The sequence below is a fragment of the Rissa tridactyla genome, chromosome 2, assembly GCF_028500815.1.
Source record: "Rissa tridactyla isolate bRisTri1 chromosome 2, bRisTri1.patW.cur.20221130, whole genome shotgun sequence".
NCBI lineage: Eukaryota > Metazoa > Chordata > Aves > Charadriiformes > Laridae > Rissa > Rissa tridactyla.
In genome coordinates, this window is record NC_071467.1 from 113,605,954 (window position 1) to 113,624,826 (window position 18,873).

The 18,873-nt window shown below is 43.6% G+C and overlaps 1 protein-coding gene across 9 annotated transcripts in view; it reads left to right on the top strand.

Annotated features, from left to right (window-relative positions):
• Window positions 1–14,534, top strand: part of ITPRID1 (ITPR interacting domain containing 1) — a 49,483-nt gene extending 34,949 nt beyond the window's left edge. For 5 of the 9 annotated variants that reach the window (XM_054193178.1, XM_054193175.1, XM_054193179.1 and 2 more), the window contains 6 exons: window positions 4,010–4,095; window positions 4,482–5,969; window positions 9,545–9,672; window positions 10,481–10,592; window positions 11,278–11,631; window positions 12,562–14,534. In XM_054193178.1, coding sequence (XP_054049153.1) covers window positions 4,010–4,095; window positions 4,482–5,969; window positions 9,545–9,672; window positions 10,481–10,592; window positions 11,278–11,631; window positions 12,562–12,618 — 2,225 coding nt within the window. In that variant the 3' untranslated portion in view covers window positions 12,619–14,534. Of the gene's footprint in view, window positions 1–4,009; window positions 4,096–4,481; window positions 5,970–9,544; window positions 9,673–10,480; window positions 10,593–11,277; window positions 11,632–12,561 lie in introns of those variants that run through there. The other 4 variants (XM_054193177.1, XM_054193176.1, XM_054193182.1 and 1 more) reach the window with 4 other exon arrangements.
• The last annotated feature ends 4,339 nt before the right edge of the window (window positions 14,535–18,873 follow it).

The following is an 18,873-nucleotide window of genomic DNA, read 5'->3' on the forward strand; positions in this document are numbered from 1 at the left end:
TTTCCAGCATAGCCAGATGTATTCTCCACACAGGGCCCAGAGTTGTAATTTTTAGTTCATAGTTGAATACTGGTCTGAGTCTCTACTTCTTCTCCAAGCATACTTTATCTTTCCTTGGTGTGATGCTCTGCATGTATTTGCCGAATCTCTACAGGTTTGGGTGTCTCCGCACACTAGGAGAACTGAGTAGAACTATATGAATAATGGATATTTTGGTTCAGTGGCTGAACCAAATGATGGGGGAAAAATGCGGTTTGGGTAGACCAGAAAGGAAAACAAGCTTTGCTTAATGTTCTGGTGGTTTAACCCATTTTTTTTCATCTTTCTTCTTCAAATTAAAAAACGAGGTTGCTTTCAGAAAAGAAAAAAACAAAACACATTTGAAAGAGAAAGGTGAGAGCATGTTAAAAATGTCAAAATAAACTATGTAAATTCTGGCCAACTCGTACCCCTCCAAAAGACAATTTTCGAGTTGCTTAAAGACTTAGTTCATTTAAACATAAGGAACTGTTTCTGTGAAGAAGTGGTCTCCCTAAGATGACCTTGGCCACTGCTGAAAGGGCTTTAGATGCTAGTCCATTCTGAGATAAAACACCAGCAGCATCCAGCCTGGACATTTTCAGAAACCTGGTAGATAGAGGAATTTGTCCTAGGAAGGAGACCTAGCAAAGACCTGCTTTGGACCCCTGCAAAGAGTCAATCTCCTAGTAGGAACTCGGGCTACGGGTATCCTCGCTGGGTATTAGAGCCTGCCAAGAAAAACTGGACTGTTACCATTGGCAAGCGATTAACATTGCTGCAAATTTCATGAAGAGGGAAACTCTATTCCTCCTCAGGACAGCATCAGGCACGGCAGTGAGATTTGCAGTCTCACTTAATTACTATTTGGGACACTAAGAGGAAATGAAGTGATAGATTGGCCCACTCACTCAAAACAGTTTCCGCGGTATGCAAATGCTGCTAGCCATTATGCAAACATTACTTTGCCCTGGTATACAGACATTAAATCAAACTATATTTGCATAGGTTGAAAGTGAGCTGCCTCAAATTGAAAAGGCTATCGTGTTTAATGTAGCTTCGGTACAGCCCCAGCCTGCAGTGCGACCTGCCTTCCAACCCAGCCCTGCTCCGCGTCTCCCCTGGGTCCATGTTTTTCAGCTTGAAGTCCTTGTGGAGGCACTTTGGCAATCTCTTCATAGCTTTTTACCCCACCTTAAATTGGAGGCCCATATTCATTTTTACTAAGTCTTTTTTTTAGTGTCAGACTTCTGCTGAAATCGAGGGCATTTTGCCTGGCTTTGAATAAAGTGTTGCAGAGTCAGAGAAACATCTCATCTTTTAAAAACCCCTTATCTTCACCTGCCTACCTTCAACAGGGCCTGGCATACTGGGTAGGAACTTGCAAATCAGTTTGGGATGTAATGATTAAATTAGGCATCTGAACGTAGTTGGAAAAGAACTGCAGCTCAGACCCTCCGAGACATCGCTTTGCACTGACTATACGGGGAATTTAAGCCTTTACTCTAGGAGTATGAGTTCATTACACAACTAATATATAGGTAGGTGCAAATTAGCTGCCTATCTTGGATGAAGGTGATTACTTGGTCTGAGGACAAGAAATCACAGTAACAAGAACAGGCGAACTATGCTTTGCTTCTCTTTTACAAGTTTCTATTTTGCTAACATAAAAATTGCAGAAATTGGATTTATGGTCAGAATGATCATTAGGTCCTATTATATTACCATTTGTAAATACATACACAGACAGTCTCTCAGAGTGGTTTGAGCCTTGATTTATGTACATACCTTTATGTTTAATCCATGAGAGCCATGACAGCAGAGCACACATCACACGTCCGTCCAGGGAGACACGTGGAGGTCTTTCTGTAGGCTAACTGTAGTGATATTAACTTGGTCTGCAGACATTTTATCCAGTCTTTAATGTCTCACCTTGTGTCTAAAGATCAGCCCGGAGTCCACCATCACATGTTTTGGGTAGTTCCCTAGCTAGCGCATGGATATAAACGTGGGTGGGAAGGCTGCGCGGTTGCAACACACAAACACAATTGACTGCGTTGTTAGAACAGATGCATTGCATTTATCATAATAAATGGGTCAAACCTGGCTACAGCCACCTGGTTTTCATCAGATCAGAAGATGAATTCTCACAGCACTTCCTCTTCCATTAAAGGCTATGGGGTTTTTCCCTACATGCAGTTTCTAGTAGCATGCCAGCTCCTTTGGTATCCTGCATGTCTCAGGAGAAAAACAGGCACCTTAAAACACTAGGTAATCTGCTGATAATGTAGCCTTCTAACGCCGCAAACTTTAGAGCTTGAAGGTCAGTTGTTATGATTGGAGGATACAGTTGAGTATTTGAGGCTCAAATAATTTGAGTCTCAAACTGGTTGGAACTGCAGCAGCTGAAACATTTCGTCATTTCAAAATTTTCCTAAGCCTTTCTTTCTTCGTTTTTATGTATGGAAAACTACAGGCCAGACTGACACACTGGAAGCAACAGCTGGCAAAGATGCAAAGGGTAATTGAAGCAGCTTTAAAAAAAGTTTAGAGAATCTGTAGAGCAGTCTCCCTGGGGGAGAAGCTGAACCATAATGTCGTTTGTGGGAAACTGCAAGGATGAGTTTTGAGACCACCCACAAAACCGGCAATTTTCAGCAACATCACTGCAGATTTTGTAATGTGCGAGATGGGAACCACATATTTTTCATCTGAAATAGGAAAGTGACTTATGTGCTGATGATGATACCAGGACTGACAATTCAGTAATTCATTTAAAAACCATAAAATGATATCTGGTTTTGATTTCACAGTTGCTGCCTACAAATAGATTTGTGATTTTCATTAATTGATGCCCAAGATACATTTAATAAAGCCCATAGTCTGTTAATGAGTGAAAACATAGTTTGTAGACTTTTTTTTTTTTTTTTTTGCAATTCACACAAATAAGAGTTAGTAACTCAGGTCTCAGAACCACCAGGTGGATTGTCACATTTTCATGGATATAACCAGAAGATGAAAGGTCTTGGGATTCAGAAGCTGTTACGTATGTCAGGAACAAGAGAGGAAGTATATCCAGATTGTCTGTCTCCAATCCTTTCTTGTCTCAGCAGACTCCCTCTGCCTGCTCCCCCAACTCCGCCTCTGTTTTGGTGCCAGATATCTGAGAATCGAGGGCATTATTTGAGGATGAAGGTTATCTGAAAGTGCAAATTATCCAAGGGCTGAGAGATATTGGGATGTACAGGATAACTGAAGGTTTACTCTCAATCATTTGTACTTTTAAAGAGGATTGGCTTTTAGTCATTAAGTCAGATAGCTAATGGTGTATAATTTAATTGCTAAACTTGGGGTAAGAATTGATTTAGCCAGGTGATGTGGCTGCTAGACTAAAAACCTCCTCTGGAGTAAATCAAGAATATCTTCCTCTTGCCTTTATGTCTTGCCATGCAACCTTAAATCATCTCTGCCTGTTACTGTGATTTCCTGTCCCCAGACCAAAAAAACCCAAAGATAATACACGGTGCCTCAAAGTAGAGACAAACTGGTCTAGGGAGAGGCTAGGGCAGCTCCCTTTCCCTGCAGGAGTCACCTGGTTGAAGCCATTGAAACTGCGTAGGTATGAATGAGACTTGGTCTGAGCCAGTCCTAACAGTCAAAAGTCAATATTTTTAGCAAAGGAAAACAAGTGGTTGGCTGCTTTACAGGTTATTTACATTGTGTGTGTTGTGTGAATATATCAAAATCTAAAATCTGCGGGTGATGATTACACTGGTGAATAAGTCAATGCTTAATAACATCGGCAGTAGCTATCCTGAGCACATTTTGTTATTTTCTCTGTTGTAGCAGTATTGCAGATTTTTGACCTGGATCAAGAATCTTTCTAAAAATGTACATTTAAAGTGCCCCTCCTTAGCTCTATATTCATTTTGACCTGGTACTGCTTTCTGCCTTTCTTTCTCATTTTTTTCTTACCTTTTGTTTTCCCCAGTAGAGGTGATGGTGACAAGAACAAGCAGCTGCCAGTCAGACAGCAGTGGGTTCATGGAGGAGCTGCCAGAACCTGTAGTTTTGCAAGTAAGAAATGACCAATAGTTGTTGGTAGGTCTATGAAAACTCTGTAACCCTGGCACAAGTAACATTAAAAAAAAAATAATGATTAAGGACTGGTGAAAACTTCATGAAAACAAATTCCTTCTCCTAGAAAACCTCAGAAGGCAAGAAGCTTTCTCAGAACTTTGTGCAACTCTTCCACCACTCTAATGCAAGATTTGTGCAAGGCATTAGAGAAGAAATATTACAAGAATCTTTGATTCTTTGGGTCACTGGGTGTTTAAAGATGTATTTTAAGATGCCTCTGCCCAGGGCAAAACAGTGGTGGGCAAACCAGTGTGATAGAAGAAATATAATATTTCAATTCCTCCTTCCTTTATTATTTTTCCTCTTTTTTTTTTCCCCTTCAGAATGCATCTTTGTCAGGAAAGATTAATTTTATTTCTGATATCCACAATCAAGAAACAGCTCTGTCACACAGGACAGGGTTTCTGATGTTAAATCAAGATTTTCAACAAAAGCCAGATGATTGTGTTGCTAAGGTCTTCATAACAGCTTGTGAGAGCATTTTGACAGCACCTGGATCAACAAAAGCAGGCAGTGACCAGGCAGAAGAGACTCATCTGCTACTGACTGCAGAAAATGGAGAGTATGAGGCCTGTAATGCTGGACCACGGAGTTTTGTACAAGAAATGCTTTGTGACATAGACAGGGAGGAGCGTAAAACTGGAAGAAAGCAACCAGGAAAAGAGGAGTGCATAAAGGAGCATAGTCCTTGTTTTCAGAGTGACACTCAGAATGAAGGAGTTCCTAGCTACTCAAAATTTGATCATTTGTATTTTAGGACTGGACACAAAAAGGTGAATGTAACCTTCACTGAACTGATTGATATAAACCCTGCAGTCATCAGTGACAGTAAAATCGGAGGCGAAGATGACAGTGAGAAGTGCCTGACTGAAAAGGACATTGGAGCTGCATGTCATGAAAGTGCCCCTGGAGGTTGTACAGGACGTGTTAAAGGACCATGGTGGGGCATGGAAGTGGTCAACAAAGGTGGTACCCTCCTTGCAGCGAATGAGGTGACAAACGTCCAGACGCTCTGCAGAACAGAGGACGATTCAAAAAATACAAGATGCTCCCCCAAAACAGAGCTCCACGAAACTCCACAGCAGGACTCAGCAGCACAAAGTGGGAGCAGTGCTGCTTCAAGCTATTCTATACAAGAATCTCGGAGACATCCCTCCTGCCGAGTGGAAGAGCCTGGATTAAGTTCATCTGAAGATCAAGAGACTGGTAGCGTAGGGGAGGTGTTAGGTTCTAACAAATCAGAACAGGGAGACACTATCCAAAATGGTGAAATGGCTTCTGTTCCTCTGAAATCTGTTACTGTTCAGATGCCTTCAGGGCTGGAGTTTACTTCAGGGGTGAAGTGCACAGGGCAAAGTGCTCCTTTCAGTGAGATCCTTGCTAGGAAAGATCCTGTGGACTTCTCTGAGGGTGATCCTCTCATACAGTCAGACCCAGGGGCTTTGAAGGACGGCGTAAAGCAGACCACTGAAGCCTCCAGCCAAACTGACATCTGTGCCAGGAAACCCAGGTGGCCACCACCGCTTCATCCACCCCATGCTCACCTGAAGAAATCAGCCTCTGTTGACACCATGCTTTGTGGCAAATACAGGTCATGCTACTGGGGTGAAGCCTCTGGTGCCGGGGGCGTGCAGGGCAGTCACTGCTGTCACTGCTGCTGCTGCTGCCACGGCTGCTGCCCATGGACCTTCCCCACGGCTGTCTCTCCCCATCGCCCTGTGAGCTGCTGCTCAAACCGTGCCGCCACCGAGCTGCAGCTCTTGAAAACGCTGATGCTCCTACAGGACACTGCGATGCGTAATCTTGCTCCGGTGAGTAGGTTTCTTCATATACATGGGCAGCTGACGCATTTACGAGCTAAACGTACAAGCTGCCTTTTCCTTTCCTCTCCCGCCATGCTTGCTTCTTTAGTGGGGTATGTCTTGGGAATGTAACTGAGAAAATGGTTGAGGAAAGAAGTATTCCCTTCTGGACAAAAATGGCAAACCTATCTGTACCTTCAGTTGTGTAGGGCTGCTTCTTTTAGTGACTTACGTACATCAGTTCAGTCTTAAAATGGTTACTGCGAACTGGGTGATAAAGTTTACAGGTCAAATGAAGAGCTGAGATATGAGCATGAGTTTCAGTGAGTCCCTGTGACCCAGCTGAGTTACAGCAACTGAGTAACTTATTGGACTGCAGAAAATGCAAGGTTACGTGATTTAGCGTAATCCTCTTTCACCAAGAACTCATTTAGGCTATATTACTTAGTGTTTATTAAAGACTAACTGTGAATAGCTAGTTAGATACCATAAGCCAAACTGCTCTAAATCAAAGGGAATTGCGACTTCCCAGAGCCTCAAGCCATTTTACCATGGCAGAATAAGAAGCTTGCATTGAATCTAAAGTCCCACTAAGATGAATATTTGCAATAAAAATACTGATAGCAAAAAGTCACCAGATTTTTTTATTGCTTTGTTCAGAATTGCTGGGAGTTCCCAAAAGCTGTGAAAGACTCAGAGTGTGTTGGGGAAGAAAGCAAGGAAGGGACTTAGGAGGGGCTTTTGCATCCTGAGAAAAATGTGGAAGGAGCAGCATACCTCCTGCTCCGTTTTTCCTCTTCTCTTTGCTCTTCATAAGGAAATGAAACTTGAACTGCTCCACAAACTGGGGAGGAAAATAATTAGATAAAAGTTCCAGAAAGTGAAACCGGTGAATCTTATGCTGCCATATCATTGAAAATGAGAATATATAAATCTATGATGTCTTGAACATTATATTAAACAATATATGTGCCTTTTGTCAGCTATCTTGCTGTTGCCACAAGATGGCAGTGAGTCAGTACCTTATGGTGGACTGAGAAGCCTTTTCTCATTGATTGACTTGCTGTTTTAGCACTCTTCGAACGGGAGCTAATGGTGATTCGTCTTCTCTAGTCGATGGACAGGGAACGTGGGAGGAACTGACTTTGCACTGTACTGTTACCCAAGATCTGTTCTTAGGGATATGGCTCCACACCCAAGTCACTGTGCAATAAGTGAATTAATTTACTGGACATTAGTCGCTCTGCAGAGATTACACACATGCCTACTTTATGCTTTGCATTAAAGGTGAGGTAGTTTGTTACTGAGAGAAGCTCGCTCAGTATACGTCCCATTTACCGAGGGCCTGCATGGGGAATGCAGCCGCCACAAAGCAACTGTTAGACTGTAAATTTACCCTGTTTACGTGCACCTTATCTTAAACAAGGTCTTGCATGAGACTAGTCCTGGGACAGTTAGTCCCTCCTCCATCCCTGCTGAGTGTGAACTCTGAATAAATCTATGTGGACTTGTGCTCTGCGATATGCTCAGAGAGTCAGTGCCAGGGGAGCTGCCCAGACCTCATCTATAAGCGCTGGAATGATTTACCAAACCTACCCACATTGTGCCTCTTGAATCTTTTGCATGGTGCTTTCTAGATTTTTGTTAGCCTTGAAGAACCAAATAGAAATTTGTCTGTGGCCCACTGACTTCTCCCTAGTGACCTGAATGATAGGAGCTCTTCAAGCTCATTTGGGTCTACTTTTTTGATGGCTAGAAGTCCTCACTCTGCTCAGATTTGGCAGTGGGTAGAAGAAACCATGATTATTATGTGGACGCTGCTCACTTGCACCCCACACACTCTCATCAAAGAACAAGCAAACTGTCTGAGGATCAAAGTTAAAGTTTGTGGTGGGGGGCAAATGAGCAATCGGCCAACGCTTAATCTGAAGGTGCTCATATGGCTCTGCTCTGACTGCCTCAGTGGGGTGCAATTGCTGCCCTGACCCACAGCACTGAGAGCACCAGCTGTGCTCCACATGGAGCAGACACTTAGAAGATCTCACCTCTAATGCAATCACGGGACTGGCCATATCAAACCACTATTAGTTTCTAATTAACCCTTTCTGGTGCAATCCCACGGCTCTTGGGGCTAGATTTTTTTCCCACTGCTATGGGATGGTTTCTCCCTGGGTCACACATCAGGAGTGTTCCTCACATAGCAGCTGCATTGAAATGGAGTTTGAGAACGAGGTTTCTCAAATGCATGGAGAGCATCTTTTGCCCTCTGGCTGAGGCTGATCCTCCAGCAGGGAGGGCTTCTTCATGTTTCAGGCCTTGCTGGGACTGAGGGATGCTTTCAAGCACACAAACACGAAGAGATCATCAAAGGACATTATTGCAGGAGTCTGAAGAGGTTGGGCATTTCTATGCTTTGCAAACGTGCCTCTTGTTCTCTGTCAGTTACAGTGGTCAGCAGTGGAGTGCAGGTTTCTACACTGTCTTCCCATGGCTTACAAGAGACCAAAATCTGCCAAGATGGGAACATGCCAAACACTTTCTTGTGCTTGGAGCAGTTTCAGCGTAATAGAGGAGCCTGCTTTCAGGAGGCAGACGGTATTATCTCCAAAGTAATTTGGATGATTCTGTTTGCATTACTGCCCTGAACACAGTGTGAAAATTCTTCAATGTGGCTAGAAACTTAAACATTTCAATGTCACTAGTGGGCTGCCGTGGTACTAGTCATGCGCTACAAAGTCGTAACTTGCAAATCTTATAATATTTGATGTACCATTCCTGCTCATTCATCTCCCCTACCTTGAGACATTCCTGGTGTAGATGGCTACATCAGGGTTGATGTAGATGACAAGCAATACTAGATACCTTCTCTCAGTGAAGAGTAATGGTCACAGTTATGGCATATTTCCTCTGATGTATTACGGATGTCTACTTTTGGATCAGAACAATTGCTCTGTTGCGGTACTTGCATGTACCGCATTGTGGTAAATGTCTGCATTTAGTTAGATAAATCTGATTCGACATTTCTAAATGGTAATAGATGAGAAATTATCAGTGTAACACTTGGCAGAAACCATCATGAAAGACACTTTTCCTTCTCATAGTTCTTACATATCTTCCCTCTCTCCTTTCTTCTTTTCTCCCTCTTTCTCCTTTTCAAAACAGTTTCTAATTTCCAGTGGACAGTAATTCCATTAACCATTAAATTCATTAACCCATAGCAACTCATCCTGCTCAAATATAACGTCTGACAACAGTGCAGTAACATCAGAATTTGGCATATTGCATCAGATCTTTGATCAAAGTCCTTTTCCCCTTCAATGGCAAAAATGAAATTCTCACTGGCTCAAATAGTGCCAGGACTTAATCCTGCATGCTTTAGGAGAAAAGTTGGTGGCTGGGATGTGATGGATGCACCCAGAGAAAACTCACTTGAAGTGCCATCTGGAGCAGCTGCTCACAGGGTCCTTGTTGTGCGGGTAAGAGGAGGACTCATGCCGTTTGGGCTGTCAGCTTCAAATGCACTCGACATGGAAGTGCTCAAAGAAAAGTAGTCAAGTGGGGTGTCTTCTTGCTTTTCTGTGTAGTGTACCCTTCATGAAATAGAAGTGATGAAGAGGTCCTGCCAGCACTTTCAGCAGAAGCTGGATGAGATTGAACAGCACCTGACCGAACAGCAGGCGCTGTTTTCCAGCATGATGCCAGATGAAGGAAGGTAATGTCAGCCCAACACACCTAGCTAAACCCAAAGCTAGCATCACCAACGTGTCTGGTCACTTGTGTTACCACAGCATTTCTGGTCAGTGAGGTGCAGCTGTGGGCATCCTGCAAGTGGAGGAGAAACGTATTGTGATGTGATTTTTGCTCAGAGGAAATCCCAGCCTCTCCCCACATTGTCCAAGGCTCTTAAACATGAGCATTTTGAAGGCGAGGATTGCTCCACAGATGCAGGCTAGATTTTTAGCGTGCAACTACCATGTTTTAAGCAGTAGGAACACAGGAACAGATCTCAGTCAGCTGGAGCTCGGTGTCCCAAGTTGATGCTGGGTTCAGGGAAGGAGGTGGGAGCGATCTCTGGCAAACCAGTCCCTTTAGGCCATGTACTTAGTGCTCATGATCAATAGGGTGATGATACAGGAAAAATTGAACTAGCTCGTCATGGACTCAGCCCAAGTTCACAGGGATCCCCGAGAAGCCTCGGGTTCACAAAAAGTTACTACAGGCTTCCAGTCTTGAGCTGCCTGCAAGTAGGGCATTTATGCAGTCTTTGTGCTGGCGATAAATCAGAAGTGATAAAATTGCCCGGACTCAAGCTGGCTCTGCAACTACAGCGTGTTTTATCTTGCAACTGGGATAATCAAAGAAATGAGAGTCAAGCAGACAAGGGCTGTTATTTATTATTTTGTAAGGTATCCTGTGATCATGGGTAAAAAGAAGACCACAGCAGAGACGTTATACTGGGGCTGAGGAAGAGGAGGGTGTTCACAGGTCACTCAAGTGTGCTTTCACTGCTGTCCCCACAGGGAGGAAGGCAGACACCTGCAACTCTTACGGCGAGCTGTTCGTCAGGAGGTTGCAGAGCTGGAACTTCGGCTGAATGATCAAGCTTGCCAGGTCAGGGAGGGCATCCTTATGGTACGTTGCACAAGCCATTGCTCTGGGTCATGTGGGGAGAGTTAAAGTCTGTCCAGCTATTCAGTGTTGAAAGCGTTAGCTCTGAGGTACGTCTGAATAAACCTTTCAGGGCCAAGAATAGGAGGATTTCTGATAACAGATTACAGTTTACATCTTTGACTCTCTCTTCGACTATGCTGTTGAGCTCAACCACCCAGGAAAATTGCCAATACTTATAGAAGTGACTTTGCTCTCCTCTGCTCTATAAAGGTCCTGTGATTTCCAGAATAAAGTGACAGGCAGTCAGCCTACAGAATTACTGATGTATGGTTAATGGTCTGGTTCTTTTCTGGACCAGTTCTCCATTTCATAAGGAAAGGTGAAGAAAACACGGTCAGGGGATCAGTTACTTGTCTTTGATTCTTCCCTGATAAACTTGGGTTAGAAGGTCAAGACTGCAATGGTCACAGATTGAAGTCCATTTGAGATTTTCCATTAAGCAATTAGATCTATCTGTTGGAATAAAATGTCCTTTAGGCCTTTCTCTTCCTTTTTACGGCAATGTCTCCTTTGCCAGATATTGTACGTCTTCTTCGGACCAAGCAGAAGAAGCAGGCATGCTTCATATACGCTTGTGTATCCTGCTTGATTCCTTTTATTATATTTTTATTACTGCAATATGCTTTTCCTTCTATTTTCTCTGCAGCAGCTGGACCAATTACTAGTAGAACAATCCCATCTGTTTTCCGAGCTCGGACTCTCTGATTGGAAGGGAGAAAGAAAAGCCCAGAATAAACAAGCGTTTCCAGATGCTGCTGACACTGCGCATCCTCAAAGTGGGTCCTCAAAAGTGGTGCTCCCAAGAGCTCCAAGCAAAAATATGACAGCAGCAGGCTCACTCTCTGCCCCGTGGCCAGGGGCACCCCCAAGGCAGTTTCCTACCAGGACAACACCTCAGCCGAATTCAGCTGGGTCTGACCCACAGGAGCTCTGCACCAGTAAAAAGGAAATAAAAGGACCTCCCCAAGCAAAAATGGACTTTAAGGCATTTTTACACAACGTAAGGAGACGTTTCAGTCTCGCCCTCAAGGTTTTACATGGAAGGGATCGCTGACCTGCAATGTGGTTTTACTATCCTGTGTCTCGTTGCCGCAGCCTAGATCAGGACCCTTTCCAGATAAGCTGTGCATTCATCCGGAGGGATGGAGCCTGTGTTTCAGGGCGCTTTCAGTATGCATAGATAACACAGGCAGACCCGCCTTGCTATTTCTCAGTAAGTCGCGGCAATGATCTAGATGCTCCAGAGAGAAGAACATACAAGTATAAGGATGGTATTTGCCTGGCTTGCTCGAACTTTGAATGCAACTGTTTGACTAATTAGTATATTCAACCCTCTCCCACCATGTGAAATTAGTAATTTATGGCTTCAATTTGCAGAGACAATTATCCAGTTTTACAAGGGCAGTAAAGGCAGTGAACTGGAAGGTTTGTTGTTTTTCTGAAGAAATTCGAAGTCAGCATTTCTGACTGATCTGATCTCACAATGTAACCATAAAAAAATTGTTTGCCTGCATTTTTTAATATAAAATATGCCTAGAAAATCTCTTAGATAGCTGCCTTATCATTTAATGGTCTCTTCCACCTATGCACATGTCCCAGTTTTTAAAGGATTGATCTTTCTCTTAAATGAACAGTTAGGGTTAAATTCTGTGTAAACTTCATGTAAACACCATGGGAGGGAATGCTTTTTATTGTAATCTTATACTACTTTCTTGATTTATGTTGACATTACCACGGGTATTTATCAAGCAGAGTCAGGTTCCTTAGCACACAGTTCAAAGAATGAGAACCACAGACACTGAGGAACAAGGAATTTAAACATTTGAGATCGTGTCTTGTCATCTTTTGCACCCATTTCCTTTTAAGACTAGTCTTGGTCATTCCCTTAACATACAAAGAAAATAACATTTTTTTTCCTTTTTTTTTCCAGTTGAAGAAATCTTTCCGAAATTCTTTAGGTAATGATTCACCAGAAGGAAAAGACTGATGGAGGACAGACTGATGGATTTGGGTTTTAATCATTGTGGCCTTTTTCCTGAAATGCATGGTGTATCGCAGAAACAAATGAACAAAACATTGCATTATAGAAAGTTCTGATCACAGCAGTTTTATTTGCAATGGCATGACTGGCCAGAAAACCAGACGTTTTTAAAGGATGTTTCGAAGAGAGGTGCAATGTATTTTGCTATTCTGTGACTGCAAAACTTACTAAGCTCCTATTGGGGAGCACACAGGTTAGGGCTGTTCTTTGCAAGGTCATTTAAAAGGAAGAGGAGAGAGCTTATTTTTGAGAAGGAACTTAAGAACTTGCAGACAGCCCACGAGATACCATTAGCAGGTATTCTCTTTATAACTAGTTATTTTAACACAGTCCTTCAACCGATATTAGTCCTCAAGCCCAAAATATCTTGTATAGTCCAAAACATATTCTAGCTTTTAACTTTCTACTAACTTGCCTCTGGGTAATTTTGTGAGGCTTCTATCTACTGTCACTATCAAATCAGAAGCTCACTGATAGTGCATAAAATGTTAAACGCCCGCTCTGTCAAACTATTACTGTGGATATTCTCCTGGCTGTCCTCTTCCTGTTCATATTTGCTTCATATAAATCCAATTAAAACCAAAATGAGACTAGAAACATAGGATTTTCTACATTTTAAACCTTGAATCGGAATCCTGGTTCACTTTTCTGGGGCACGCGCAGAGCCTGGATTCATGCAGAAAAAGCCATGAGGAAAGACCTCTCAGGTTTGGATCACAGCAAAGAAATTCAACCGGTTCATTTTCAAAGCAGCGCAGTTTGTACTACTGCTTTCAATTTAGCACTTCCCAGACTGTGAGATGTCCTACTGGCTTGTTTGTTTAATGCTCTGGAGGGATCTTAGGTGTCATTTAGGCTTTGGTGTTGCAAATCACAGCTCTGGGAAGGTGCAAATAGAAGTAGCATTTGCACACGTTTAAGGAGAAAATGGAGTCAAACATGCTGAGCAGCCTCGAGGCTCCCTGCACCTCCACGTTTCCACAGATGTTCAGGGTAATAAAATGAATCGGGGAGAGAGGTACATAACATAGGAACTGACAAGATCCTCCACAGCCTGCTGGGCCATGAATTTTACTGGTTTAAATTTGCCCCTTTCTTGAGACCCCGCATGGGATTTGTACACCGCTTCCACGCTATCAAGCGCTTAAGAGTTTCTACGTCAAGATTTGTGATTGTGACAGTATCTTCAGGCAGCATGCAAACAGGACCAAAGCATCCTTCACCTAAGTTTTGGTGAAGGATGCAATAAATTTGGCTTAGTGTTTTCTCCCTCCACTGGCTTATGAACTGCACTTGCAGATGTTGTACCTCAGTTTGTGGAGGAAAGCAAATAAAGAGCATGGTGAAGGATATACAATGATGTCCTCCTGGAAAAGAGGACAGCTAAGAAGCTTCCTTACCTTGGCCACACCAGGGCTATGATTCCTCCCATGAAACAAGAAGGTTTTTGCAAGTGTCACTGCAGCCACTGTCTGCCTGTCCACATGTACAGAAGACAGTAGATCTGTTGGCAGGTGGCAGCTAGTCTTGATTAGGAAGATCATGCAGGACCTCTGGTGCCATTTGAATTCTACTATTTGTATTCTTGACCAGGACTGAATCTGGCTCCTGCTGACAAAACTTTCCTGTTTGAATGGTGTCTAGATGGGTGTGTGCAGTCCAGTTCCTCATTTCCATTTAATCATAAAATCATTTAATGCAAGCCGTGGATGGGATAGGGTTCCCCCATATGCAACACTTAGACACCCACAAATATTGTTACCATGAACTCGTTTGCATTTATTGCTAAAGACGAAGAACCTCTCAAGCCTTCAATGTTGTTTTAACAGTTAAATTGTAACCTTGTAGCAATAAAAAACGTACTAAGCAATGGGAATGGGAAAAATCTTCTGACTTACCCTAGAGCACAAGTGATATTGCACTTCATAACTCCGCCAAGCACGTTACAAGGACGGCTGCACTAAGCCTCATAATGCTCCCCCCCCTGGTTGAAGAGGGGGGAGAAAAGAAAATACACAGTAATTTTGTGATCAGGAAAGTCTGGGAGTAACACTGGTCAGTGTGGGAGCCAGCTGCACACCCACTTAACCTCACAGTGTTAGCAACCTTTTAAACTCTATCATTTATTTCCCTTTAGGGCAGTCATAAGCAAATATGGTGGGAATCTTAATGATAACTCCACAGAATTAATGAAATAATAGCATATCTGAGTATCGTAATCTAGCTAGCTGGAACCATTCAAATTAACTTGCAGGCTTACAAGGCAGGGGGTCGTATCTTGGAGGGGGGGCTACGTTACTTGTGAAATGCATTAGTGTTAGGCAGTGTTTGCAACTTTGAAATCTGAAGAAAACTGACCCTGTGACACTGCAGAACTTCTGACCAAAAAAAAAAATATAGGTGGAAAATATAGGTGGAACCTATAGGTGCTGCTGCTGGTGGAACCACTGCTATAGGTGGAACCAATAGGTGGAACCATGGGCTCTGTTTCACAGGACTGTTGAAGCCCCACAAAGGTCCATGCAATATAGATCAGATATGCTATGGAAAAGGGTAAGATGCATCGGGTGTACGTATGTTACAGCGTTGGTTCTTCTCCCTCTTTCAGCATCTCTTGCCTGCAGAAACCCAAAACTGCCACCTGAAATCCTTGTAACTCCCTGTTACAAGCTCAGCATGTCCGTTGCCTCCATCACAGTTTCTGGTGGGCAAGGGCAACACGCAGCCTCACCGAAGCAGGAGGGAGGAAAGGAGGGGGGCGGGCAGAGAGAGATCAATAAAAAAATGGTTTCCTAACAAAGATAGAAAATTCAAAACTTAATGATTGCTTTTGCCCACCCTAGTTCGGTAGCAATTTGTGTCCCTTGGATTTTACTTCTTTTGTCATTGTCTTTTGTCTTCATTGGTTTTCCCCGATGCCCCATAAATCTTTAAACCCTGAAGCTAAAAGAGGCTGCATTGTGCACCAGCTTGAATATTGATTTTGCTAGAGAGTATAAAATCTAGAGAGATAATAAGGAAATCCATCTAAGGTACCCTGCCAAGGGCTCCCATTAGTTGCTTTACCAGGCATCAATTCAATAAACCCTCGAGAGCAGCACATGAATAAACATCAGAGCCTCTCTGGCATGTTAATGCATCAGTTGCCTAATTGTCAATGCTGCCAACAGACTCCAAGAAAAGGAGTATCTTGGGAGTTCAGCCCCTTCCAACCTCAAAGTCCAAAGAAGATTTGACACCGGCTTAGAAGAAGGCAGGGCTCAGGAGAGGGGCGTGTGACAGCCAAATAACATGGGTACGGCTGCTTTTGGCGTGGTGCTGACCTCCTGCTGGATGCACAGCCCAGCTGTACCCAATCTGGGCGCGCTGCCTCCGTATTGCATCCCAGCGCATGGCGATGAGGTGCCCCAGGTCAGGCCATGGCTTTCCCTGCGCAGGACTGGAATTTGTGTTCGGAAAAAAAAAAAAGACAGCCTCAAATTTTGGCCTCAAGCAATAGGAATAAACTGGTCCTGAGCTGCTAGATACAAATTACATTCTCCCCTAGGGATGCCAGTGAGCCCGGGTAGCAAGAACCTGGGGTCGTATTCTGGGTTCTACCATGTGTTTTCCCTATGACCAGGGCCTTTCTCCTTACCCCGTGGGGACCCTTATTCTTGGCACAGCTTCTTTCTGTCTTATCTAATGAGGTTTTAAATTCCTCGCAGAGAAGTTATTCTCTCCTAATGCGTTCATACGGTGCCTAGCACAATAGGGGCCTAATATCAGTTGGGACCTCTACTTGCTGCTGCAATAATAATTTTATGAGCAGCCTTTCATTAAGATCCATTGCTACTTAAGAAACAGCTGCAGTGTCACTTTGTAAGGCTGTTGACTGTTTTAACTCCCTCTGCTCCAGAAACAAGGTTTTGATCTTCCCTGTAGAAATGGATATGGGTAAAAGAGGCTGAAGTATGAACAAAAAGGCAATTTTCCTATCAAATGGAAGAATTCAGAATTAGAACATCTGAGACTTCCAGGAATTAAAAGAACGTGAAACAACACTGCTGTCACCTCACTGGAGAGGTGCATTTGAATTCATCCATCTTAATTTCCTTCTTTTCCATTGTCTTGCAATGGGCACATCACTCACTCAATTAGCACAGATCACAGCTAGTAAGAGGGACACAGGTGTGTCCCATTGAGGCTATTCAACCTTAATATGGGAAACATTTATTACCATGACAAATAATGCAGAACACCTGATTTCCTCCCCCTCTCCCCCATTAAAATACAAAAGCAGCTTGTTAGGACATTAGCACTTATAGTTAATGATAGTCACAGAAGTAGTAAGGAGGCAAGAAGCACAAAAGACTGAAAGTCAGAAGGTAAGGAGTTTGTTTGTTTTTTTTTTTCCCTCAACTCGTATCCTAAGGGAGTGTGAGGGTTCCCTGGGGCCTCACCTGAGGGTGTTGATACGTATGTTCCTTGCATGTTACTGTCACCTGCAAAAGGCTTCTGCAAATACACAGATAGGTAGAAAGTTTCTGCTCTTCTGTACTCTCTGCTTAGCCAGCTGCCTCCAGGAAGGGCTGCAGTAAGTACTTCTTAGAGGGACTTCAGGTAAAGCAAGCACCTGTCGAGGGTCCTAAAAAGGAACAGAATGAGGGTCCTGTACTCTAGAGGGGTAGTGAAGAAAACTGCGATGCTCATCTTGACGTTCCTGTGTCTCACACACACACACAGAGAATGGTTTGTGTTGGAAGGGACCTTAAAGATCATCTAGTTCCAACCCCTCTGCCATGGGCAGGGACACCTCCTACTAGACCAGGCGGCTCAAAGCCGCATCCAGCCTGGCCTTGAACACTGCCAGGGATGGGGCATCCGCAACTTCCCTGGGAAACCTGTTCCAGTGTCTAACCACCCTCACAGTGAAGAATTTCTTCCTGATATCCAATCTAAATCTACCCTCTTCCAGTTTGAGGCCGTTACCCCGTGTCCTGTCATTACACTCCCTGATAAAGAGTCCATCCCCATCCTTCCTTGTACTCCATCCCGTTTCAATTTCACTGTATGAATTTTTAGGAACTTGCTTTATGTCAGTTCCCAATTTGTGAAGATACAGTAAGATCCACCTGTCACAACACATAGAGCTTCCTTTCCAATAGACAACTCAAGTCAAGCTATTCAAGCTATTGTAGCCCCACTGTGAAACAAGGGGTGGGGGTGGGGGAAGTCTGTAGTTAAGTATTATCTTGCTGGTGAATTAGCTTTTTAAAGGTTGCCTGGATTTTCTGGAGGTTTTTCTAAGCTTCTGACGGAAAGAGAATTTATGGGTAGGAAATAGTTGAGTCAGGGTAAAAAAAACCACAACAAACAAAACCAACCCCCCCCCCCAAACAAAGAACAACAAAAACAAACAAAAAACCACCAAAAAATCCCTAATTACTTGAAAACTAGGGTCTGTTGTATCAGTAACACTTCTGTAATGTCCTGCATAAGGGCTCCACTGCCCTTAATTTCTGATCTACAAGGAATAGCAATAATGAGAAAGTGTTACTCTTGTTACATCAGGAGAGCTGTTCCAGATCTCGGGTTGCTGTAATTAGAGCAGAGCACACTGGAAGCAGGATAGCCTGGACTCCTCACATCCTTGTCCCATTTAACAAATAGACAAGTGGAAGCAAGGGCACTCGAGTCATCCCAAACCAGGCCATGCAAATGCAAGAGGTGCCTTTCTCAGGCTTGGGTTTCCTGCTGAGCTAACCCATGGAGGAGTAAGACTGTGTGTATGTGTGTGGCCGGGGGTGGAGGGGAGCAGGAGTGAGATGTCCAGGGAAATCTGGAGCAGCTGGTGCCAAAGAAATCTCATTCTGGGAGCTGATGCAATAGCCTCGTGGTGTCAGCAGGTTGCATCCAGCTGTTGTCTGCTGAGCCCATCCTCGGAGACGGGCACTGGGAAGCAATTGCTGCCAAAGCACACAGCAGCTGGGCTGGCTGCCACCCAGGCAAGAGATGAATGAAGGCTCCTGTGAGCAGCACGAGGGAAATGTAGCTGTGGATGGGACAGGGGAATCTAAAAACAAAGGGAAGCCATAGAGAGAAACAGAGAAAGAGCAACAGTCAGGCAGGTATAACAAAACATGAGACCTGAAACTAGACAAAGACGGGATGAAGCAGATGTTAGCACATGTAATTTATCTATTTAAAGGTAGCCCAAAG